Source organism: Marmota marmota, unplaced genomic scaffold (assembly GCF_001458135.2).
Source record: "Marmota marmota marmota unplaced genomic scaffold, marMar, whole genome shotgun sequence".
Lineage (NCBI taxonomy): Eukaryota > Metazoa > Chordata > Mammalia > Rodentia > Sciuridae > Marmota > Marmota marmota.
Genome location: NW_026000037.1, coordinates 41,166,292 through 41,193,699, shown reverse-complemented (window position 1 = coordinate 41,193,699; position 27,408 = coordinate 41,166,292). Strand labels below are relative to the sequence as shown.

The 27,408-nt window shown below is 31.8% G+C and overlaps 1 protein-coding gene and 1 non-coding gene across 10 annotated transcripts in view; both read left to right on the top strand.

Annotated features, from left to right (window-relative positions):
- The window catches only part of Prpf40a (pre-mRNA processing factor 40 homolog A), a 57,778-nt gene that overhangs the window by 11,518 nt on the left and 18,852 nt on the right, over nucleotides 1-27,408 (top strand). For 5 of the 9 annotated variants that reach the window (XM_015479188.2, XM_015479187.2, XM_015479185.2 and 2 more), the window contains exons 3-10: nucleotides 4,035-4,115; nucleotides 5,244-5,274; nucleotides 7,067-7,083; nucleotides 19,829-19,939; nucleotides 21,314-21,434; nucleotides 21,668-21,721; nucleotides 23,469-23,493; nucleotides 24,553-24,924. In XM_015479188.2, the coding sequence (XP_015334674.1) occupies nucleotides 4,035-4,115; nucleotides 5,244-5,274; nucleotides 7,067-7,083; nucleotides 19,829-19,939; nucleotides 21,314-21,434; nucleotides 21,668-21,721; nucleotides 23,469-23,493; nucleotides 24,553-24,924 (812 nt within the window). The remainder of the gene's footprint in view (nucleotides 1-4,034; nucleotides 4,116-5,243; nucleotides 5,275-7,066; nucleotides 7,084-19,828; nucleotides 19,940-21,313; nucleotides 21,435-21,667; nucleotides 21,722-23,468; nucleotides 23,494-24,552; nucleotides 24,925-27,408) is intronic. The other 4 variants (XM_048812277.1, XM_048812276.1, XM_048812275.1 and 1 more) reach the window with 1 other exon arrangement.
- Nucleotides 8,548-8,653, top strand: LOC125619484. The gene has a single exon (XR_007351038.1). It is a non-coding gene; the product is annotated as a U6 spliceosomal RNA (small nuclear RNA).

Genomic DNA, 27,408 nt, shown 5'->3' with positions numbered 1-27,408 from the left:
AGCTCTAAATTCTGTAGGTTGAGAGTGTTAGTAAACTAATTTTAAATACTGACAATTGTCTTATTAAATGGTAAGGTTCTTTTGTGTGTTTCAAATATTGTCTATCTTTTATATAAGTGTTTCTTATAAAATATGTTTTGAATTTATATTACTTTAGAAGAATAGGCAGTAAATTTAAATGATTTTCCCATTTTAGGGTGCTAAAGGTCTGCTTTAAATGGGTATTTTTATTTCCAGTTGAATGAATACTTGATTCCATTTTTGCATTTATATATGTATTTAACTCAGTTTAGTAGTACATAAGATAGCTCTTTGTCACTCAAAATTGAACCTAAAGCACTCTACCACTGAGCTACCTCCCCAGCCCTTTTTATTTTGAGATAGGGCCCCACTAAGTCACCCAGCTGGCCTCAGACTTTCAATCCTCCTTCCTCAGTCAGGAGTTGTTGGGATTGATTATAGGTGTACATCAGGGAGATAGTTTTTTAAATACTATATTTATTAACCTCTCTGCGGTATATGTTCACCATAAAGAATTTGACTTGAGCACATTTAAAACAAACCAAGAGGCAAAAATCAAACTTATTAGGTTATCAGTTTGCAACCACAGGTTTAAAGCAAGAATGGTTTTAAACAATTAGCCAAATTTAGGATATAGTATTTTTCTTTTTTAGTTGCTTTTCTATGAGGCTAGACAAAAGATAGGTCAGGTCCTTTGTGATCTTTTTCCAGCATGAAAAACTTTAGGAAGTAATTATGAAGAAAATAAATTGAATTTCTTACATGAAGATCTCCATTTTTTGTTTTAACATCATAAAATTTGACAGTTTATGTTTCACGAAATTTGTAACATTGGTAGTGCTTTTTATTGCTGTGCTTTTATTTACATTTTTAAAATTCGGAGTATGATGAACCTAACATTAGAAACTCTAGAGTGACTGAACAGGTTATATAGTACTCCTGGTTTTTTGCTCATGTGTTTATTTTCCTCACAGTTGTGATTCTTCTGAAAATATCTTGATAAATTGGCTTTATAAGTTGTATCATTAAAAATATAGGAAAGAGGAATATATGTGGAAATTGTTTTATATAGTGTATATACAAATGGTTGGCCACTTATATCAGGTATAATATATCAATTATTTGTTTTTAAAAGGTGCCAAAGTCCTTAAAATTCATAGTGTTGATATTTTAGGTAATTTAGTTTACATTTCCTGCATCTTGTCTTTTGCCTTCCTGCAACTCTTCCTGTCAGTGATTCTAACAACTAAAAAATGTAATTATAATATTTTACAGATTTAAACAACTTTGGCAAATATGCAAAGTAATACATGCTTTGGTTACATAGGATGCTTCACATTAAGCTAATGCAAACTGTAGTTATGAATAATGTAGTTCATGAAGTCTGTTGGCATTAGTATAACAATTTTTTACCTCTAATCATTTTGAACATGCTATTTTCATTGAACTTTAAGCTGTTATGTGTGGTAAGGCACTGTTACTTTGTATGCTCCCAAGAAAGGGAAAAGAAACATACATAACAGAGTCCAAAATATTGTACAGTTAAAGCTGAAACAAACATCAAAGGGCTATACCCTCCCTGTGAAGCAAGAAAATAACACCTACATGCAAAAAGGGACAGCAAAGAAATCTGAATGTCTCAACTTTGGTTATTGGGAAAATGGAAGGACAAATAATTTCCGAGTATTTAAACTACAAGATAGTCTCATAAGCTTGCAGCCTGCATTTCCATTTTTACTGTCATGTTGAAAAAAGAATAGATAACTTAGAAAAATTAATAATCTATCATGGTGCTGCCAAGTAACTAGCATAAGTCAACACAAATCCTCTGAAAGAAATTGACTTGTAAAACAGGAATTATAAAGTTTACTTTTATATTTTGAGTATCTTAGAGTTAATAGACATGGGAATCATTATAACATTTCCAAAAACTCGATTTCTTCAGGCTTTGGTAAACAGACCTTTCTATGATGATCAAGCCTTTGTGACAGCTCTAAATTTATCAAATTCTTGTAACTTTTCATATGAAATATAATATTTTGTGTACTAAGATCTTTGGTTTTTCATGGTCACAAATCACAATCTTAAAATCAATGACATATTTACTTGTAAAAGTAAATAGTTGGATATAATTTAAGAATATTACTATTAAGCTTATAAGTTTGTCAGGTAAGCTTAACTGGTCTCTGCCTTCCAAAATGTTCAGAGATTTCTGAGGAGGAAGAATGTAGCTTTTTATTCAACTCTAAGGGAAATTTTTTTAGGTGTTTTAAAGTTTTAGGCATGAGAAGGAAAACACTGAAAATACTACTGTCAAGTTCTTTAATGTTTTTAAATATAATGTGCTGTAATTTTTTTTTGCCTGCTCTGATAAACTCGTGATAAGTAGGATTTTTGTGGCTTTGTCTTTTGAATGGGATTTGGTCTTTGTGTTATGAAGTCAGAATGTTTCAGTTTGAAGTTAGAGTCATTTATATGATCTACTGCTTCCATGGGGAATGTTTTATTGCACGGGGGAGATATTTTTACTGTACTTTTTAAAACCACTTTCATTCTTATGAGAAATTACTGTTTTTCTCTTAAGTTTTCATACTTGGATTTTTGGAAATTGGCTTAGAATTTTAATTTTGGATATGGTACTAACTTTGATTTTATATATAGGCCATTTTATGTAGTAGGCTGTTTCTTTGTTGCTCACCATGCATCAATCTAAAGCAAAATTGTAAGAGGAAATGTTTGTTGGGAGGGTGTGGACTGGAAGCAATCCTAGTTCTTTCTCATTTGCTGTTTTTCCCCCCATTAAAGTTTTCTTTATTATTTCTCTAATCTCTTAATCTGATTATGAAGACTTGTGAGTTTTTGGGTTTTCAAATCCTGTGGTGTTTTGTTTGTTTGTTTTAAATGCTATTTTGACTATATATTCCCAAGTAGGCCAATATGTTGTTCTAGTCACGATTTTTTTCTGGATATTCTAGTTTAATGATAGCTTAAAAATTTATTTGTTGTTTCTTTATCCATTATTTCCATGCTAGTTCATTTTATTGGGTACATTAGTCATCTTTGCTTCATAAGTTGACTTTCACAAGTAATAAAATTCAATGTGTGATTATTCTCCAACTTTAGTGGGCTTTAATATATATGTTCCTTTTGAATATATACATATAATATATATGTGCAAAAGGAACATATATATTAAAGCCTACTATATGCTTATGCTTTTCAGTTGTTCCTCTTTATCAGGTTGCTCATTTAATTTGAAATTTGAATAGACAATTGCTTGTTCTAATGCCTGTGACAATCATGTAATTTTTATCCCTCTCCTGGTTTCCTTAAGTCCTTTTGAAATTGTTATTAAAATCAAAATTGTAATGTGGGATTATACTAATAGAGGTGAGCATTGGGTCAAATGCTTTTAGAAAGTTATGTTAATCTTCATGATTTTTATTCATAAGAAATAGAGAAGATTAAAATTCTCATCGTAGTATTTGTACACTAGATTGAGCTCTCCAACTAATATCTTCAAGTATAAAGTATGTAAGTTTTCTGTACCACAGAAAAATTTGTTTTTTATGTATTTTTTTAAGTAATTGCTTAGATGTTAAGCACCTTTGATCTAGTATTTTGAAAAGGACCAGATTGCCATGAAATTCTTCAATACAGATACTAAAAATCAGAGGTGAAAAATTTTTATCTTAGATTCTCTTATTCCAAGGAAGAAAGAAAAACTTAAACTTATTGAGGAAATTAATATTCTAAAGTTTAAATTAGAAATAGAATAGGAGTTCATACTTTGAAATTTACTTGTGAAAATAATTTTGACTGTACATATAAGTTACCACGTGAGCATTAAAATAAATCATTGATAAAGTAATTCATTCATTCAACAAGCACTTACTAAGCATACTGTGCATTTAGTGTAGTTTCAGTAGTTTTTATTCCTAAATAATACACTGTTTAAAGTCACATTAAGTGTTTTGGTTTTTTATAGTAACCTTTTTTTACTTTTATTTTAGATGCCTGGAATGATGTCTTCAGTAATGCCAGGAATGATGATGTCTCATATGTCTCAGGCTTCCATGCAACCTGCCTTACCGGTAATCTTATGAAAACAACTAATTTCTGTGATGTTTTGATTGACTATTTTTATGTATGAAATTATACATATGTATTTACAGGCGATCTTTTTAGCCTTTTAGTGTCTCCGGAGTACTAAAATGTAATCTAGGAATTGCAGTGGACTTTTAGTACATATATTGATGCTATAATATATGTACATCCTTAGTTTAAATTCTGTATTGATTAAGAACAGAATACTGAAAAGCATCATTTGTGAATCAGAAGTATTTAAGTACTCTGGTAGACATTGACTTTACTAAGCATTTTTAAGGAATAAACATTTACAAAATGCTAATAAATGGATACAATGCAATTTCTACTATATTTAGAAATTAAAATATTTCATTTGACATCCACATTTCATGGAGAATTCAGTGGTGGCAAGTCACTTTGAAAATCCATAAACAGCCAGGCATGGTGGCGCACGCCTGTGATCCTATCGGCTTGGGAGGCTGAGATAGGAAGATTGCAAGTTCAAAGCCAGCCTCAGCAACTGTGAGGAATTAAGCAACTCAGTGAGACCCTGTCTCTAAATAAACTACAAAATAAGGGCTGGGGATGTGGCTCAGTGGTCAAGTGCCCCTGAGTACAATCCCTGATAGCAAAAAAAAGAAAAAATAAAATTCTTGAACAGCCTTACTTAGTACCCCTACTGGGTAGTATAATATATAGATGACTATGAAATTCAAATTAGTTTATAACTTTTTCATTTCCTATTAACGTAGTAGTTGTAATGAATATAATGGCCTACTCCCTTCACGCTACGTGTATTTCAGAATTTCAGGAAATTGAAATTGAAAAAGTAACATATTGTACATACAATATGTTATATAAAAATTTCATGTGGGATCTAGAGCAGTGCTCTGTAATTTCTAACATATTAGAAATTCTATAGTAAAACTTCCACATATTCACTGAGGTGGGATAAATAAGGAATGTAAAGGGTTTCATGTTCGATCAGTAGCAGGTTTAGCCACTGTAAGGGGTTTTGTTGCCATTGTGGCTTGAGAATTATGCATAGTGGTGATTCACTGTGCTTCATGTATAATTTATAAAATGCTGTTTCAATGAGGTAAATATTAGTAATTTCATTTTTCTTCTTACAGCCAGGAGTAAATAGTATGGATGTAGCTGCAGGTATGTATACTATGTATGGGGAACATCATTTGGAGAGGAGCAGCCATATTACAATGAGAAATAAAAGCAGTTTCTTTCTGTGATCAGGAAATTATCAGTTTTAAGCTAGGAATTCTGGACCAGGTTTATCGGATAAATAGGCTTTAGCCCCCACATGTTTTTAAATTTTATAATTTTTGCTGACATCTGAAGTTTAAGATTTTATAAAAAGATTGAATTTATTTTGAAACATTGGATAATCTGAATTTCAGTACTCAAAAACAGTCCTGTCAGTCCTGCTAACATAGTAAGTGTGGTCAGAGAATATTTGTAGAATGAATTCATTTGTAGAATGAAAGACCTCTGGTGGAGTCTATATTTGTACTCAGCAAATTTGGGAATGGGTTAGCAGCTATACAAATAAAATTTGGACCACTCACTCTCCTCTAGCTTCTGGGCTACTTCACAGTTATTTTTCTGCTTGTCTTTATAGTTATTGGAATTTGGAAGCCCTGGCTTAATTTTCTTTCTTTCCTTTTTTTGTCTGTAAGCAGCATCTGGTCATTTTGATATATAAGGCTGTTAACATGACTTAGTAATGCCTCAATTTTTTTTACTAATAGGTCATTTTCCACAAAAGTTATTATGCCAGAAACTGACTTTATCCCATGAATATATAAAAATATTTTTTATTTTAAATGTTATTGGTTTAAACATTTAACATATACTGTGTGCTTTACTTCAAGCTTATTATTGGTCATAATTGATTGATCTATCAAAAATGTTGTAGCCCAGCGGTAGAGTGCTCATCTAGTATATGTAAGGCTCTGGGTTTGATCCTTAGCACCATACAAAAATAAATAAATAAAATAAAGTCATCGTGGCCAACTACAGTTGAAGGAAAGTATTTTTAAAAAATGTTCAAAAAATGTCATTTATTTAAACTAAAAATGTTCTAAAATACCTTTAAGGTCCTACTTAGTTATATAGAGATGGGTACCATTACCCTAAGTAATCCTGAGAAATTACATTAAAATTTCTTTCTAATTATTGTTACTATGCTTTGGTTCTGCCATTGATGTCCATAGGTACATCTTTTGATTTTTCCTAGTATATATGTTTGTTTCCTTATTACATATAGTTTGAAGTTAATTGCTGTCTAAAGTTAGAGATTATTGGGTGAGCTTTGCGTATACCATGCATTTCAAAATCCATTAACATCTTAAGGTTACTAAACATTTAATTGAATGATAGAAATATTTTGTATTTCATACTGTCAAAAAACGGTAGCCAGAAGTCACATATAATTAATGAATATTTGACATGTGGCTACAACATTTGAGGAGCCAACTTTTTAAATTTTTTAAAATTTAATCTTAATCTGAGTTTTAATTTAAACAGGAATGTGTGATGCGTAACAGGTGCTGTATTGTATAGCACAAGTGTAGAATCAAAGTAGTTGACACAACCAGAAATCTGAAGCCTAGGATTATAGGATGGGGCATTTTTGTACTTTGGTAATATACATAGCAAAGGAATAGGAATAGATACATGCAATAGCAAGAAAAGGAGCAAAAAGTCAAGATCTATACTTCTCATACTGGCCCTGAGTGAGTTTGGAAATTGAAAGTTCAAGTTTTGAAAATGTTTTATACTACCAGAGTAGTTTGTGGGCAAGAGAGTAAGCACATCAGTCATGTGGGACAGATATACCATCTTTAGTGCAAGAATATGGAGGAAAAAATATAATATAAATAGATATTGAAACTTAAACATGATTTTTCACAGTAAATATTTTTTTTGTTTTTTTTAGGCACAGCATCTGGTGCAGTAAGTACTATTTACGCATGTGTTATATAATATTTTTTAGGCTACTATATTGATCATTATTCTAAAGATCATCTGCTATGTATCAATTCTTAATTTTCTAGGCCAAAGGTTAATAAACTTTTATTTTTTTAAATTTTTATTGTTGGTTGTTCAAAACATTACNACATCAATAGACTTAAAAATAAGAACCATATGATCATCTCGATAGATGCGGAAAAAGCATTCGACAAAGTACAGCATCCCTTTATGTTCAAAACTCTAGAAAAACTAGGGATAACAGGAACATACCTCGATATTGTAAAAGCAATCTATGCTAAGCCTCAGGCTAGCATCATTCTGAATGGAGAAAAATTGAAGGCATTCCCTCTAAAATCTGGAACAAGACAGGGATGCCCTCTCTCACCACTTCTGTTCAACATAGTTCTCAAAACACTGGCCAGAGCAATTAGACAGACGAAAGAAATTAAAGACATAAAAATAGGAAAAGAAGAACTTAAATTATCACTATTTGCAGATGACATGATTCTATACCTAGCAGACCCAAAAGGGTCTACAAAGAAACTATTAGAGCTAATAAATGAATTCAGCAAAGTGGCAGGATATAAAATCAACACCCATAAATCAAAGGCATTCCTGTATATCAGCGACAAATCCTCTGAAATGGAAATGAGGACAACCACTCCATTCACAATATCCTCAAAAAAAAAATAAAATACTTGGGAATCAACCTAACAAAAGAGGTGAAAGACTTATACAATGAAAACTACAGAACCCTAAAGAGAGAAATAGAAGAAGATCTTAGAAAATAAACTTTTATTTTAAAAATCTAATTTTGGGGGCCGGAGTTATGGCTCAGTGGTAGAGCACTTGCCTAGCATGCGTGAGGCACTGAGTTAGATCCCTGGCACCACATAAAAATAAACATAAAATTAAAGTATTGTGTCCATCTACAACTAAAAAAAAAATTAATGTAATTTTGATGGAACATTTTAGAGAAATTATTTCATTGTTTTGTGTGGCTATAACAAAATAGTGAAACTGGTGACTTTAAAAAGGAAAGAAATTGATATAGTTTTAGAAGTTGAAAATCCAGGATCAAGTCATCAAAGTCTATTCAGATATGATGAGAGCCTTTTGAATATTTCACAAGTGACAGAAGTATTCACATAGAGAAAGTACATTGAGAATAGTATGTGATAGGTGTGGAGATGATCACATGGTAAGAGAAAATGAAAGAAATGAAGCTGAAGGCTAAATCTCTTTATAACAGTCCACTCAAAGTTACAGATTCAGTATCCAAGAGCAAGAACTCACACCATGGAGAAAAAGCATTAATTCTTAAGAAACTAATCACCTCTTAGAGGAGCCACCTCCTAACGTTGCCATATTAGGAACCAAGCCTCAGCATGAATTTTAGTGACAAGAAACCATAAATTCAATCCATAGCAAATAAGAATCATATATGTGCTTGCTTCGGTAGCACATATACTAAAATTGGAAGAAAACAGAGAAGATTAGCATGGCCCTGCACAAGGATGACACGCAAATTCGTGTAGCAGTCCATATTTTTTCTAAATGCATTTTGCTGTCATGTATAACTAAAAAGAATTGTGTAAGTTTTTACATGGGTTTTAATTCTCTCCACAATAACCTTGTAATTTTCAGATAAGCATTACATTAGAAGGCACTTTTTTTTACATAGAAATTTTTATTTAACTTTGCTTTTTACTATAAACCTAATATAGACTTTTTCTTTTATTTAACGTATATTTTTTTCAAAAGTCGACTTATCTAATATAATCGTCACTCTGCATTTATCAGGGATTTTTTTTTTTTGCTACTCAAAGAGATAATCAAAGGAAGAATTTATGTAAATAATAATATTTAATCATAACAACAATACTGAGAGGTACCTGTTTTCCCACAGTTCATTTTTTTGTTTTGTGTTTGTTTAGTTGGTTGGTTGTATGGAGTGTTTGTGGTATCCAACCCAGGGCTTCCTGCATGCTAGGCACTGAGCTATATGCCCCATTTCAACCCCACATCTATGAGGAAATTCGGAAAGCTTTAAATCTATTGCAAATGTATTTTACATTTTATGGGGAAATTTTGAGAACCTTATTTAAATATTTTTTAAGCATTCTTGAATCTTATAAATACCTACTTTAATTTTCAGAAAAAAAATAGTATCATCTTTTCCTACTTATTTAAATAACATGGTTTACTGGAGAAAAAAAAGCACTTATGTAAGTTATAAAGAGTAAAGTTCACCCTGAATATATCCACCAAGACAGAACCACCACAATTAATATTTTATTCACAATCTTTTTGTACATATTATGGAACATAATGAAATACATGTCTCTGTAAGCATATATAATTTTATATTTGGTATGTTTTTTTAATTATTTGTAAAGAAATTTTTGTGTTTTATTTTTGTTTCACAGTTAATTGTGAAATTCTGTGTGAATCCCCTCATATAGATGTAATTGTTTGAATTACTTTATAAAGTATATTTCGACCCAGGCATGTTTGAGCCCAGCCTCAGTAACTTAACGAGGCCCACCCTAAACAATTTAGTGAGACCGTCTCAAAATAAAAAGAGCTGAGGATGTGCCTAAGTGGTAAATTACCCCCTGTGCTAAATCCCTAGTACCCCCCCCCCAATTTTTTAAAAAAGTCTTCTTTGGCATAGATGATACATTAATTTATTTGACCGTTCACCTATTGATGGACAGTTTTGTCCTGAAGTTCCTCCCCCGCCCACACACACACACACAAAATTTATTTCTTCACACTAAGAAAGATTGCAGGAATGACGTTTTTCAGATAAAAAGTATGTAACTAGTCATGTTGTTTATCAAGAAAAATTTAAATTGCACATTTCTAATAGTATACTAGCATGTCCTTTTCTCCAAAAATCCCTCATAGCAGTAATCATTATCAATCATTTGAATTTTGGTAATGGATATAAAGTAATAGTTCTTATTTGATTCCTTAATGAGATTGAACATTTTATTTACTCTTTAGGTTTCTCTTCTGTTAACCTGTCCCCATCCTTTCCTATTTTTCTCTTATGTATATTGTATATATATGTATACTTATACATATATATTATATATGTATACTCGTATACATGTATATATATATTATTTGTTGTTTAAAATATTTTTTAGTTCTAGATGGGCACAGTACCTTTTTTTTATTCATTTTATATGATGCTCAGGATCGAGCCCAGAACCTCACATGTGCAAGGCAAGCACTCTACCAGTGAGCCACAACCCCACTCTTCTGTAGGTTATATTTTATTTTATCATTCATAATTTCCTATATTTTCTGGAAGGTTTTTATTGCTTATTATTTTACTATTGAAGTGTTTGTTTGAGTCTTCTGAAATGTTTATAAGGTAGTCAGTTGTCTGTTAGACTTTGTTTGAAATCTTTTTTGTTATATATTCTCTCATATTTTGGCATCTGTCTCTGGGTTTCTTTTCCACTGTCTCTTTCTCTTTGTGTTTTTCTTATCCAATATTATGCTTTGTCCAAATGCAATGACTTGACTTAATTTTTTTTTTTTTAATCAGAAAGTTTTTGTGTTTTTAAATTGTTTTCTTACATATTTTCAGATAGTAGCATATGAATTCTCCTATATTCCTATAAGTACATATATGCATACATTCTCAAAATATTTGATGTTTTCACATGAGATATTAATTGATTTCAATTTTGGAAGAATTGATGTGTATGTACTTTTCAATAAAACCTTATTAGCCAAAAATATTTTGAATTTATTTGAATATTTGCTTTTATTTGCCTTAGTCTCTTTAAATTCTAGTGCAGATTTGAGTCGTATTTCATATATGCTTATTGTCATTGATCTGTGAAAGGTCTCTTTCCCTCCTTATTCTTCATCTTCATTCCCATTTCCTTCCCCATGGGTGCTTATTTAGGTTATTTGTCTAGAGACATTTGTGTATTGGAATTTATTGTATTGAGTCATTTCATCACATTCATGATAATCAGGTCTTCTTTTTCATTTATTTATAATAGAGGTTTAAATTTTTCTTCCCAAAATTTTGAGGTTTTTTTAATTCTGTTAGTTTATAGACATTGTACAGGACTAGGTGCCATTTTGAATCTTTTTTTATTGTGCTTATCCATTCATAATTTTTAACATTGATCTTATATCTATAAAGTTTCCTGAAATCTTATTATTTCGTAGCTCACTGTAGCTCTTCAATATATAACCTTTATTAATCTGGATTTCCTTCTATTCCTGGCTTGTTGGTAGAGTTTAATATATCCTTCCTTTCAAAATCTTCTAATGCTTTTTTATGTCAACCAAGATGCATATGATACTTCTTCCCTAGTATCTTATTGTTAAGTATACAGATAAATTTCCAAACTTTAATGCATCTTTACATTATTAAGGTGAACCCTTCTTACCCATATGCATTCTTAGGGTATGTCTGTGTGCACACTTGTGTATTTAACTCCTTCTGAATTCACTTTGTTAATATCTTAAATAGATTCTTACTGTCTAGGCATAATCCCTCTTTTTGTCCCTCGAACAACTTGTATAAATGAGGCATGACTTATTTCTTAATAGATTCCTAGAACATTTTATTTGTGTGTGTGGTGCTGGGGATTGAACCCAGGCTCTTGTGCATGTGAGGCAAACAGTCTACCAACTGAGCTATATCCCCAGCCCAGCTTATGAGAACTTTTACAACTAAAAACTTACTGGACCTAATGCTTTTAAGGATAGAGATTTTGAATTACCATTTTAATTACTTCAGTGATTATTTGTCTTTATTTTCTGTTCTAATATTCACAAATTAACTTTATTGAGGCTTTCTAATGATTTAACAGAGACTTACAAATCCATCACAACCTTATTTTTTTTGTTTCATTTAATTTTTTTGAGGGTAGCTGTCCAATTCATTTGTGCTCTTGTGTTAGTAAGTTTTACATCTCTGTAACCAAGATACCCAACAAGAGTAACTTACGGAAGGAAAAGTTTATTTTGGCTCAGTTGTATAGGTTCAGATCATGGTGGGTAGAATGCTTTTCACTGGATTCCAGGTAAGGCAAGAAATCATGGTAGTGGAAGAGAGCTACTCACTCCTGGTGTCCAAGAAACAGAGAGAGAAGGAAGATTCATGGGGACAAGAGAATTCCCACCACCTTCAGGCCAGGGCCCCAGGCCTCCTACATACATGCACCACCATCCTAGTCATCACCTAGCACAGTAGTCCCTTCTAATTAGGATGGACTGACTAGGTTATACCTCTTGTCATCAAATCATTTCACCTCCTGCATCAGTAAAGGAGGTTTTGGGAGCTTTGGAGAGATAATTCACACCCAAAAGTAATTGCTGTCTTATTTATTTCATTCTTACCTACTATAATTTGCTCTTTTTCTAGCTTCTGGAATGCTTAGATCACTGGTTTGCAGATTTTTTTTTTGTAGTTTTGGTTTTAGTACGAATTTGTGTTGCATAAGTTTTGACCTATATTGCAGTGTCATGCAGCGTGGTTTCCCTTCTCTAAAACTTCTTAGTGCTCCCCTTGCACCTGTAGCAACCATTGAACTTTATACTGTCTCTTGTTTTGCCTTTTCCGGAATGTCACATAGTTGGAAACATACAGTATGTACCTATTAAATAATAATTTCTTTTATTTAGTAACATGCATTTAAGTTTCCTCCATGCCTTTTTATTCCTTGATAGATCCTTTCTTATTAACACTAAATGGTATTTTATTTAAATGACATTTTATTTAAATGTTAATTTATTTTTTTAAACAATCCATCAAACTGTCTTCCAAAGTGGCCATGGTTGCAGTGAATGAAAAAGAGTTCCTGGTTGCAGTGAATGAAAATTCATTCTCACTAGTGTTTGACATTATCAGTGTTTAGGATTGGGGGGAGTTTCCTAATTGTGATGTGTCTGTTTTTTCAGATCATTTGCCTGTTTTTTTTAAGTGGGTTGATTTCTTATTCTTGGATTTTAAAATTTCTGTGTATTTTAGATACCGGTTCTTTATGAGATGTCTTTGGCAGGTATTTTCTCCCAGTCGCTGTGTCATGTCTTCTCAGTCTTATTAGTTTTTAACAGAACAGAAATTTTTTTCAGCCAATCAACTTAGTTCATGGATTGTTCTTTGGGTGGGGGTCGTTATAAGCTATATTTTTTGTATTATGATCAGAAAGCACAGGTCAGAAAGATTTTTTTATTAAAGTTTCATTCTATATTCTTATTCAAGGGTAGTTTTTAGAAATAGTCTGTAATTAATTTAGAAGTTATTTTATAAAACCTGTACCTTGGCATATCTTTCATCTGTTTGATCTACTTAAGGAAATGGGTGGTTTACAGCCTTTTACTGGAAAAGTTATCTCTTTTCTCTGGTATTTTTCTATTGCTCTGAGTATTTCAAGGCTGAATTGCCATATGCATATGTGTTAAGGGTAACTCTTCTGAACTATTACATTTTATCAGTATACTGTATACTTTTCCATGTGGTTTTTGCTTTAAATTTTATTTAAGTGGGACAAAGAACTAATCCTAGGTGTTTTTATTTCTATTTGTATCATAAAAACTTATTGTGAGTAGAGTGGTTTTTTTCCTCATTTTAGTTTCAACCTTATTACACTTTATTCAAAGATTTTTATTTATTTATAATTATTAACATAATAAGATTCCTTTATTAATTACAGTAGCTTAAGTAGATTTCAATTAAATTTTTTTTTTTAAAGAAAGAGAGAGAAGGAGAGAGAGAGAATTTTAATATTTATTTTTTAGTTATTGTCGGACACAACATCTTTGTTTGTATGTGGTGCTGAGGATCGAACCCGGGCCTCACGCATGCCAGGCGAGCGCGCTACTGCTTGAGCCACATCCCCAGCCCATCAGTTAAATTTTATATGAACACATCCACACACTCTTAAGTCAGGAGAAGTTCCTCTCCTTCCTAATTGCCATGCTAAAATAATAGTAATTTGCAGATGAGGATTTTAATGGAAGTGGCTTTAGTGTAATATTTGTTTTTAATAAATTGCCTTTATCTCTTAAAATTTATTTGATCATTTTATTATTACTATTACTTGATAACTCAGTTTGCAGTGTGTGATTTTATTGCACCAAGAGTATTTTAGGTGATTATACATTATTTTTTTTCATTTGGTTTGTTAATGAAAATAATTTTTTTATTTACATATGACATCGAAGGCATTTTAATTCATATTACACACAGATCACGAATTTTTCATCTCTGTTTGTATACAACGTATATTCACACCAATTCGTGTCTTCATACATGTACTTTGGTTAATGATATCCATCATATTCCACTGTCATTTCTAACCCCATGCCTCCTCCCTTCCCCTCCCACACCTCTGCCCTATCTAGAGTTCATGTATTTCTCCCAAGTTCCTCCTCGCTACCCCACTATGAATCAGTCTCCTTATATCAGAAAAAATTCAGCATTTGTTTTTTTAGGATTGGCTACCTTCACTTTGCATTTTCTTCTCTAACTCCATCCATTTAACCTGAAAATGCCTTGATTTTATTTTCTTTTATTGCTGAGTAATATTCCATTGTGTGTATATGCCACATTTTTAATCCATTCATCTACCGAAGGACACCTAGGTTGGTTCCATAGTTTAGCTATTGTGAATTGTGCTGCTATAACCATTGATGTGGCTGTGTCCCTGTAGTATGCTGTTTTTAAGTCCTTTGGCTATAGAGTGAGGAGAGGGATAGCTGGGTCAAATGGTTCTTTTCCCAATTTTTCAAGGAACCTTTATACTGCTTTCCATATTGGCTGCACCTACAACTTCCTTAATAAGACTCCTGTACCGCAAGAATTAAAATCAGGAATCAATAAATGGGATGGATTCAAACTGAAAAGCTGCTTCTTAGCAAAAGAAACAATCAGTGAGGTGAATAGAGAGCCTACATCTTGGGAGCAAATTTTTACCCCTCACACATCAGATAGAGCACTAATCTCTAGGCTATATAAAGAACTCAATAAGCTAAAGGGAAAAAAATAATCAAATCAATAAATGGGGCTGAGGACCAGAACAGACACTTCTCAACACATGTATGAAAAAATGTTCATCATCATTAACAAATAGAGAAATATAAATCAAAACTACTCTTAAGATTTCATCTCACTCCAGTCAGAATGGCAGCTATTAAGAAATATTTTTTTTATAGATTTCCTATACATTGCAGGTGAAGATAACTTCACAAATATTTTGCTTAATTTCTTAACTTTTCTTTTTTTGGTACTTTTTTATTGGAGAGGTTTTTTTTTTTATCTTTGTCATCTGAAATGTATAATATTGCAGGTAAGATTATGTAGTGTATGCTACGAAACTGACTTATACTTACAGTTTATTTGGGGGGTTGCTTTTTTATTTTAATAGTTTTTAGTTGTCGGGGGACTGTTAGTTTATTTATTTATATGCAGTGCTGAGATTCAAACCCAGTGCCTCACATGTGCCAGGCAAGCACTCTACCACTGAGCTACAACCCCAAGGACTGCTTTTGGATAGCTGACATATTCAAGTAGTATTAATTTCTGGGGAGTGAATTTTGATAGTTTTCCAAGATATTATTTCTTTTACATTTTGAAATGTCTGTGATTGTGTTCTTCCTCAATTATAATGCGTTTTCTTTCTTTTTCTTTACCTAAGATAGTAAGGGATTTTGTGTTTGTTTCCTATTTAATGATTTGGTTTAGCAATGTTTTTCCCTTAGTTTTTTTTATTACATTTATTTTATACATTGTATAAATATGGATGTGTATAAAAATGTCTGCCTCTTACACATACAAAGTTGAGTTTGAATGTATTAATTTCTTCATCACCCTCTTTCTATTTAGTTTTTTTCTGAAGCTTAAAAATGTATTAGCATTGTTGCAGTTATTATTTATGTGTTTTTCTTCTGCCCAGTTTTCTGTCTACTTCATTGAATTTTTTCCTGTATTGGACAGTGTCATTTGGTAACATTTTATCTTAGACATTTTCTCATTATATTATTAATCGGATATATTGATAGTATGAATGGATTATTTTAATTGGTCTGTTTTTTAAAAGGTGGATATTGATTTATCTCCAGTTTCTCACAATTCCTGTAGAAAACATCTTTGCACATGTTTACAGTATTATCAATTGGGCTTGGCAGAGTGAAGTTTTAGGATTGGGAGATGGTTGGTTTCATTTTCAGTATTGCTAAGTATTGCTAAATTTCCCTTCAGATAATTTGTACTTGTTTCATTACCAACAGTAACATAAGAGATTATCCTTTTAACATTGTATATTAACAGTTCTCAATTGTATTTCTTAATTTGCAGATTACCTCCTAGAGTAATCTTGGTTAAAAAATGTTTACTTTTGATTGATTCCCAGAACTGCCATCCTGTCTTATTTGCTAACAAAATAATTATTTGGGTAATGGTCTCATCTGTGGCAAAAGTGCAGAATAATGCAAAAACTCCAGTTTGAGGAATAGCTTAACTTCTGTAGCACCACAGAGACTCAGTTTTCTGGCATTGGCTTTTTCAGAATAATCGTCCAAGTCAAGTTTTCCCTGATTATGCAAGATCAGGGTGTCCTTTGTAGGGAGTTTGCTTTATATTTGAGACTGATTGTGATTAATAAAATAATAATTTTGTAGAACAATAAGAATTTTTCTGTAATTAACATAACTTGTTTTCATTTTATCTTATGAATAGACTATACTAATATAACCAACATTGTTTAAAAACTATGAGTCATATTTTATCCTATGAATATAATTTTAAATTATAGATTAGATTTTTAAAGACAGGCTATTATGAGTAAAAAAATTTATCAGCTAACTCATTTTTCTCACTTTAAGCTTAAGTTTTATATAAATGATATTTTGTATGTTATTAAAGATACATAATTGCTGTTTCTGTTTGAAGTGACTGAGCTTCTATTGATGTCAGTAGTTGAAGTCTTGCTCCATAATAGTATCTTAGCAGGGACAATATTATAATGAATTTAGTAGCTTTGTTGTCTTGAGGGTGTTACTTTATTTTCCTATGCCTCTGTTTTCTCATCTGTTAATATGACAAATACATAGTGCCTACCTCATAGGGTTTTGAAAATAATTAAATGAGAGCTATTGTAAAAACAACAATGTGCCTAGTACTAAGTACTTGACCAGGAATTTGTCCTTATGATAGAGACTTTCTATATAGGTAGTATACTTGAAACTATGTCGGGGTCATTAAAATGTAGTATTTAGAGCAAAATATGATTTGAGTTGCTCTTGTGTCATTTATTTTCTAAGTTCTTTCTAAACCTTCATTCTCTTACCTATAAAATGAAGATAGTGGTTATACCTTTGTTGTATTGTAGCTGTAGGATTTAAATAAAGTAATTAGATAATGAATACCAAATTGATTACTATTTTTATTTTATGAGCTTGTACACCACTCTTCTGTCTCCACATTATTTGGTCAACTATACACCATCCCTTACTTTTTTCATTATATTATGTTTATACTTTTCCTTGATACCCTTTAACAAATGTGACTTGGAAAGTTTTAATGTAGTATGGGAATTTATGGTATACCAACCTGTATTTATATAGTCCAATTTTGAGATGCTACTTAGTATATTAAATTTTTTTTAAAGAGCACAAACACCTTTATCTTAACACCATTTAATTTATGAAATAAAGCATTATTCATACAGGCGAATTTTCCGTGTGCATGTCTCTGATTGTATTGCCTTTTGATGAAGAGATGTTAATGTAGGTAAATAACAGAAAGCCAAATATTTTCTGGCACCTATGAACTTTTCTTTGAATTCTACTGCCTGTGAATACTTTTTCTACATTAATGCTAGTTCTGTTTTCAGATGTAATAGAAAATAAACACTTTACTTCATCTTGTTATAATAATATTAAGTCATTATTTCTTGGTTCTTGTAATTTTTAAAATCATCTAATTTTCAGTTAGCATATTTCATTGTAATGTTTAAAACCTGTGAAATTATGATGCATGATATAATCCAGGCTGTTTATGACCTCCATCATCTAGGTAGCAGTTTTGACCAGGTGTGTGTGAGTGAACAGCAAAAATGCCAACATTGAGAGAGCTTGTCAGTGGTCTGTAAGAAAATCCAAAAGTAATGGTACAATACTCTCAGCTAAAAATAAAATGATTATGGGCAATAAAATTGGAAAAGCTGTATATCACATGTGTTCAGCCACATTCTCAGAGCAAAAGATTAAGTCAGCTCTTAATAAAATTGATTGCAGCGAGGGGAGGGTGAGTTTTTTATGTATACAAAAGAAGGCTAAGAATCAGTACCAGTGTTTTTCACTTATAATTTTTTGAAAGAAGTTAGATAGCCAGGCATGGTGCCACATTCGTGTAATCCCAGCGGCTTGGGATGCTGAGGCAGGAGGATCACATACATGTTCAGAGCCAGCTTCTGCCGCATAGCAAGGACCTAAACAACTTAAGTCTCTGTTTCAAAATGAAAAGGGCTGGAGATGGGGCTCAGTGGTTAATTGCTCCTGGGTTCAATTCTTGGTACCAAAAATAAATAACTAAATAAATTTTAAAAATGTATAACTACCATACTCTTGATGCCACAAGATGGTACTGTTTTGTATATAGTGAACCTCAGCAGCTGATTTAACTGTGGTCTTTCGGTGAAGAAGATTAAAGGAATATCTCTAACTATTTTGCCTGTTTTCCTTTTTATGTATGCATAAAAGTGATACAAGTCTAAGAATCAGTCTTTCAGTCTTTCAATAAGTTTTAAGTAAAATCTGATAGACAAAACCAGCATGTGATAATGTGAATGATTTTCTTTTTGTTTCTTAGGGGAATGTATAATAATGTTTTAGATTTAAAAAAATAAAGACTATCTTGATATCCCTCCTTCAACGAGATCAGATTTGTTATACCATTTGAAAAATCTGGTGTCCAGAAGTGGACCCATTTCTTTTGATAGCATACAATCATTCATTCATTCATGATAACTTGTAAAACTTCTTGATCAAAGTGTATTAATTATTGAGATTTCATTAGATAATTTTAGCAGGTTATTAGTAATTCTCTTTGACCCCTTATAAAAAGTAGATTTATAGTCTATTTTAAAGTTTCAGATAAAATTTTATCTCGCCCATCTTATGGTTGTGGCATTTGGGTTCAATTTTATCCCTGTGAAATTTCATCTTATTGATTGTTAAATTCTGATTGTCATCCAAAAGCCAATTTTTTTTTCCAATTTTGAGAGCTGTATCCTTGTGGCATGCCCATTAAAATTTCTATTCAAGTTGGTGTGCTTTTTCTCAGAGTAGAAAATATGACCAATCCACTTATTTAAAATAGCACCTACTTCATTTACTCTTTTTTACCCTCTAGACATAGATTTGTATTGCTCAAGAATTGACTTATATTCAGCAGTTTAAATGTTACTGTTCTTAGTTGTTGTATATCTGTAATTCTGGTGGAAGAGAAAGATCCTAAAACCTTAATTGGTATGTGCTGCTTTTGAAGTACTTTTAAGATATTCTGGTTTTCAGTTTTCTCTCTACTTTCTTGGACAGATTTAATAATGACTTACACTGAATTTTCCCATTCAGAACTTTTAATTGGTACGTAATTCATTGCCTTGAAACTAATAATGCATACTTATATCACTGTCAGTGGCATTATACATAATCTGCATCTTTTGTAATTTTTTTCCTTCAGAAATCAATGTGGACTGAACATAAATCCCCTGATGGAAGGACTTACTACTACAATACTGAAACAAAACAGTCTACATGGGAAAAACCAGATGATCTTAAAACACCAGCTGAGGTAAAGTTTGAGACATAGAATCAGGGACTGTTAAGTAGACTGGGACATGTGTTTTTTTAGAATTTTGCATTTGGCTATCCAAAGAGGAATACCATTTGTATAAGATGGTCTGTAAAGACACTCAAAAAAGAGGGTTTTTAATATAGTCACACAAATCAACAAGAAGAGCCAAAAAAAAAAAAAAAATCCTTTTTATATACTAATTTTGCCTTTATTTAGAAAGGTGATTCAGACAATAAATTAGAATTGGGCGAAGGCTATTTCTTTCTTTTCCCTTTATTTTTTTAGTCCATATTTAAAATTTTCTTCCTTTTCGTAGTAAAAGTGATTTTGAATGATTTCTACTGAGTTTTTTTGGGTTTTTTGGTACAAGGGATTGAACTCAGGAGTACTCGACCACTGACCCACATCCCCAGCACTATTTTTGTATTTTAATTAGAGACAGGGTCTCACTGCATTGCTTAGTGCCTCACCATTACTGAGGCTGGCTTTGAACTCGAACTCCAGCTGTCTCAGCCTCGTGTGCCTCTGGGATTACAGGTGTATACCACTGCACCTGGCTCTACAGTAGACTTCTTAAAATTTTCAGAGGGGTTGAGGTAATGGAGATGAAATTAAATTATCCACAAATACTTCATTTCCTTGGAGTGGTAAATTTTCTTTTTGCCAAAATTGCCCCTGAAATGTGTATTTCATTTTGTGTTGTAAATTTTATTATTTATAATATACAGATACAGCAGTAAGAGTCAAGATTGAAGGAATAAACTGAGTAACCATATTACATGTGGTTTAATTAGAAACTCTGGAGTGCTAATAAGCAAGAACCAGTCTGGCACTTGCAGTTGTACTTAAATTATTTTCCTTTGCTGTTGATATTCCTTTTCGGTTTCTTCTACTCCGTTACAGAATTTTAAAAAAACTGAAATCTAAACATGACTAAATCACATTTTTCTTTTCCCCAAGTTGTGTGGTTTTCCTGCCTGGATTAGTTTTGAAAAGCCTTGCTTATTAAATAGTGATGGTAATTTTTACCCACGGTAGGATGTAAATATAAGAACACACAGAATTTGAAATTTGAGTATGCCAGGTTTTGAATCCTGTCCCAGCTCCTTAGTAGATAATAATGTAAACAGGTTGTTTTCTTCTGAGTACTAGTCTATAAATTGGAATAATAGTGGCGTTTTGTAGCATATTGTGAAGATTAAGTAATACATTCAAATAACATCAGTTTTCAAGTATTCAATAATTGATAGCTTATTATTGTCATGTCACAAGTTTTAGAATTGCAGAGGTTGATTATATTTAATGAAAATGGTCATGGGAATGATCAGTGATGTTGAATGCATTATCTGAAAGTTATTTTTCCCATTTTAGCAATTGTTATCTAAATGCCCCTGGAAGGAATACAAATCTGATTCTGGAAAACCTTACTATTATAATTCTCAAACAAAAGAATCCCGCTGGGCTAAACCTAAAGAACTTGAGGATCTTGAAGGTAAAACAGAAAAAAATAATATTTAATATAAAGTTGTTACATATATATATATTCATATATCGTTCATTTTAAAACAATCCTTACCGAAGACCCCACCCTTTTTTTTTAATAAAATGATTAGTACATATTAAATGGTATAACAGTTTTATGGGCTCTTATTTTCTTGTTGCTCTAGATGTAAGTTCTATAGATTTTAAATAGATTTTTATTTGATTTGATTCCACTGAAACTAGGATACCAGAATACCATTGTTGCTGGAGGTCTTATTACAAAATCAAACCTGCATGGTGAGCTGCTTTGATAATTCATTTTCTGTCATATTTAACAATTTTAGATTATGTCACTAATGTTCACTAACCATTATTGGATAAATCTGCAGTGAAATATCTCTAATTTCAAAAGAATTCCTTTCATTTAAGGGTTATATTATAAATGAGCTTGTAGCTTTTAAAGAAATATTTTGGGTTTTTTTTTTTTAAAGTCATTATTCTTGAAAAATTTAACAAGGATCTCACATAACAAACTTTCTAAATCCACTGTGAATGTTGGTGCATACATGGAACATGTGATTTAACCATTTTGTAGTAGACAGTTGAGAACTTTTAATATCAATTTACGTTTAATGCTGATGTTATTTTAACATATCATTGTAAAATAGCATTGATAATGTTTATTATGGAAGAATTAAGGTAAACTGAATATCACATTTCACTTATAGAACAATTTTTCAACATACTCAACTACTCAGAATGCCCCTGAATATCTAGGAATACTTTTTACCTAATATAAATCCCAAGAATTAAAATTACAGAGGTTATGAATAAGAATTTAGAATTTACTTACTTTACTCTTCTTTGTAATAGATTCTCGTGTTGTAAACGAGGCTAAAAGGTACAGATCATAGTAAAGTAGGTAGCAATGTGGAATGACATCTGAACAAAAAAAGAATAGAAAATTTTGTTAAAAGTACATCATCTTAAGTACATTAACCTTTTCCATGTGTCATATATGACAATTATGTATCAGAAAATGTTAATTGGTATTTCCAATGATAACCCTTATTACATTTTCTCAGATATCCTTAAACAGATTTTCAGAAACGGTTTCCTCAAAGGGCAATATGTGTTAAAAATGTTTTCAGAAACAATTACACATATATCATCTCTTACATGGTGCACCTCATTCCATAGTGATGGACTAAAAGATACCTTTGTTATTACCAAATTAAAAATTGACTTCAGCTGGACACAGTGTCACATGCCTGTAATCCCAGCAGTTTGGGAGGCTGAGGCAGAAGGACAATGAGTTCAAAGCCAGCTTCATCAAAAGTGAGGAGCTAAGCAAGCAACTCAGTGAGACCCTGTCTCTAAATAAAATACAAAACAGGACTGGGGATGTGTTTCAGTGGTCAAGTGCCCCTGAGTTCAATCTCTGGTTTAAAAAAAAAAAAAAAATTCAACTAGAATGAAAAATAAAATTTTTAAAACTTAGTTTAATTTACCTATACTAATATTGCTTAATAATAATGTTGTAGATGGGTAGATTTCCATTTATGAAGTATCAAGCTCATTTGTCATATAACCCTACTACAGATAGTTGGTGTGCATAGCTAGGATATCTACTTGTCAATGCTAGTATAAAAAATATGCTGGAATTTCATAAGTTTGATTTCATTTTGGATTTAGTTATCTTTTGTAAAAAGTCAAACTAGTTTAATGATTGGGGGAATCTACTATTGTATTCCAGAATTATGAAAATTGTCAGGGATTTGTTGCAAGTCCAACAGCATTTGGGAAAATAGCAGCAGAGTGTAAGCTCTCCTAATAACTGCTCTTTTTAAAATTTGTTTTCATTATTGTTGTTCTGAAACTGGGACAAGCATTTGCTCTGTAAAAGTGATTTTTAAATTTTTATTTTTTCAGATGGTAAATTAAATCCTGTTTTATTACACTTTTCTCTTTTTTAAAGTTTGTTTTCTGAGATGATATTTTAAAAATATGTAGTAGATAACTTTTCTTTTTTTCTTTTTAATAGCCATGATCAAAGCTGAAGAAAGCAGGTGAGCAATTTTGAAAATAAGTGTATTTACAAATTGGGTCTCTCCTATCATATCCTTGTTTTAGTTCTCAGCTTGCTTTACAATATAAATATTATTTATCATGTTAGGCCTGATGGTTTGATGTCTTTGGAAGACTTTGTAGAAGGGAAGTTAGAAGTATATTTAGGAAGAGGGATATTTATTCAAGTTTATTCTTTGTTATACAGTGTTTTAACTTGAACCGCATCTTTCAGGAATTTGGAAGACTATTTTAGAGCCAGCACAGAGACATATACCTGTAATCTCAGTGAATCAGGAGACTGAGGCAGGGGAATTCAAAGCCAGTCTTGACAGTTTAGCAAAACCCTGTCTCCAAATTTTAATAAAGGGAGCAGTAGAGCTGAGAATGTAACTCACCCCTGGATTCAATCTTCAGTATCACGAAAAGCAAAACAACAAAGAAGACTATTATAGCAAGGTCTAAAATGTGGTTTGAGTTCATTTGGAAGTGGATGACATATTGTACTTATTATTTCCTCCATTGCACAGTTTGCTTTTAATAAGTGAAATGAAGAAAATATAAAATTCTTACAGAAATTTATAATGGAGGTCAGATTTTATGGTATACTAGAATCTAGTTAATTGGGCATTTTATAAAATAATATTAAGCATTTGGAAAATGCAACTCTTGCATGAATGCCTTTTATACATTATGAATTTTTAATCAATTAAAGTAATGCGATAGTTTCTAGGCATGATGGCACATATTTGGAGTCCCAGCAGTACTGTGGAGTCTGAGGTAGGAGGATCACGTAAGCCTACTAGGTCAAGGCTAGTTCAGATATATCTCAACAATAGTGAGATACTATTTCAGAATACAAGCTTTCAGAGATGAAATTAAGACTGTGTCATTCTGTGGTTTTAATCTAGTAGAATGCCTTACTATTGTATTACTGGTTTTTAGTGCCCTTCAGTCATTTCTCTTGTTCATTTGATGTTATAATAATTTAAAAACTGGCTTTATTTAGCTTTGTAATTACAGTAATAAAATGACCAGTTTTCTCTTTTTTTAATATGTAGCAAGCAAGAAGAGTGCACCACAACATCAACAGCCCCAGTTCCTACAACAGAAATTCCCACCACAATGAGCACCATGGCTGCTGCCGAAGCAGCAGCTGCTGTTGTTGCAGCGGCGGCTGCAGCTGCGGCAGCTGCTGCTGCAGCCAATGCCAATTCTTCCACTTCTACTACTAATACTGTGGGAACTGTTCCAGTTGTTCCTGAACCTGAAGTTACTTCCATTGTTGCTACTGTTGTAGATAATGAAAATACAGTAACTATATCCACTGAAGAACAAGCACAACTTACTAATACCTCTGCTATTCAAGATCTGAGTATTGAAGTATCCAGTAATACTGGAGAAGAAACATCTAAGCAAGAAACTGTAACTGAGTAAGTGTAGTGATTTCTGAAATTCAATACCAGATTTAATATAAGAAATTACCACTTAAGTCCATGGCCATGTTTTAAGTAAAAATTTTAAGAATCATAAGGTATTAGTTGATAAATATTGAGACTGAATTTTGGGTGTGTCATGCCACCAAACTATTGTAAAACTAGTCCCCTGAAGTTTTAGGAAGTGAGCTAATAGGGTGAGATACAAATTCAAAGAATCCAAGCATTTGTATGTAGTATTTGAAATCAAAATCAATGCAGAATTCCTTGTTTAACATAATACTAGCATTTTAGTAAAGGGTATTAGAATGGTTGCCCCCCCCCCCCATTGCCTTGTTCTCTTACTGTTCACAGCACTGTAAGGAAAATATTTGATGTTAAACAAAGAAATCAGCTATAGAAGCCCTGCCAAATAGATTAGTGCTAAAGTTGTTTTGTTTCTTATTTGGTGGTATTGGGTTTTTGGATTCCTACTAATACATGTTAATAATACAAATATTACAAAATCAAAAGGAGATCCTAGAATAGAGGAAAGGAACCAAGGGTGACTGGGAAGAGGTGGCAGAGGGAAGTGCAGGGTAGTGATCTCAGTCAAATTATATTATTACATTGTTTCCATGTAAAATTAAAAAACCTGAATAGTTTTATTGAAAAATACATAACAGATAAGATAAAGCAATTTACAAAGAAATTCAATTGTCCAGGAAGCATATTAAAATGAACCTAGCCATAATAATAAGGAAACACTAAAATAATATTGTGACTATTTTCTACTATGTAGGCAAAAACCAAGCAGACAGAAAAGCTTACAGCAGGACAGAAAGCAAACTCTATTAACACTCTTGACTAGACAAAATTATTACAGCTTTTTAGTTATTAAAACCAAATTGTTCTTGCGTGTGCTTGCATACCCTACGGTCTAGTGATATTGTATATGACTAAGCTCTAACACAATAGTGAAGTTAAACTTCTAGGAGGTACATATGTATAAAAATTAGCCATCATTTTATGATGAAAACATGATTATGTATCTTAATATTTAAAATGTATTGCTTTTACCTCTCTGCCTCTTATTCTAAGTGTTCTTTGTTTCTTGTGTATTAGTTCATCAAAATAAAAATAGCTTTATGTTTTTTTGATGTTTAGAAGATGAAAAAGAAATCTGCATTGTATATTTTTGGGAATAAAAAGTAAAATTAGCTTTCTGTTTATCTTTCTGCCCTCTTCTGTATATTTAAAATATATGCCAGATATTTCTATCATTCCATATCAATGAAGATATATACTTAATCATGTCAAACAATGGTATATTATCATTTTATGATTTACTTATTATGTATAAATTTTAAGTGTTACACCTACTGATAGACATTTAGGCTTTTTGGATTATCATTTTTTTGGATATTTTCACATTTAAACTTTATTCTTTTTGTCTTCATATTAAAGTCATTTCTTAGTATCTGTGAGGGATTGATTCCGGGACCTTCATGGATGCCAAAATCCAGATATTCAATTTCCTTATGTACATTAGTGTATTATTTTCATGTAACCTATGTACATGCTCCAATAAATTTTAAATCATCTTGTATTACTTATACGACCTAATACAATGTAATTGTAACTAATTATTATATTTTTGAGGGGCTGATGATAAGGAACAAATCTACACATGTTCAGTACAGATACTTTTTTACTGTCCATAAATATATTCAATCCATGGTTGGTTGAATCTGTGGATGCAGAGGACTGAGTATTAATTACTTTTTTATAATATTAACAATTTCCTGCCTTTTTTCTTTCCAGAACCTCATTATAATGCCTTGAGCATTATAATAAACCTGATTTTAATTACTGTTTAGTAGATCTTTTCTACCTGTTCTTTTTTCACTGGGCTTTTAACAGTCTGTTTTGACAGTTGAAAATACATAGATCTCCTAAAGTGAGACAGCTTAATTCAGAGACCATATTTGTATTTTTCTTTTTTTTATTTATTTATTTATCTTTAATTTTTATTGTTGGTTGTTCAAAACATTACATAGTTCTTGACAAATCATATTTCACACTTTGATTCAAGTGGGTTATGAACTCCCATTTTTACCCCGTATACAGATTGCAGCATCACATCGGTTACACATCCACTGTTTTACTTATTGCTATACTAGTGTCTGTTGTATTCTGCTGCCTTTCCTATCCTCTACTATCCCCCATCCCCTCCCCTCCAATATTCTCTCTCTACCCCATCTACTGTAATTCATTTCTCCCCCTTGTTTTTTTTTTCCCTTTCCCCTCACTTCCTCTTGTATGTAATTTTGTATAACCATGAGGGTCTCCTTCCATTTCCATACAATTTCCCTTCTCTTTCCTTTTCCCTCCCACCTCTCACCCCTGTTTAATGTTAATCTTCTTCTTATGCTCTTCCTCCCAACTCTGTTCTTAGTTACTCTCCTTATATCAAAGAAGACATTTGGCATTTGTTTTTTA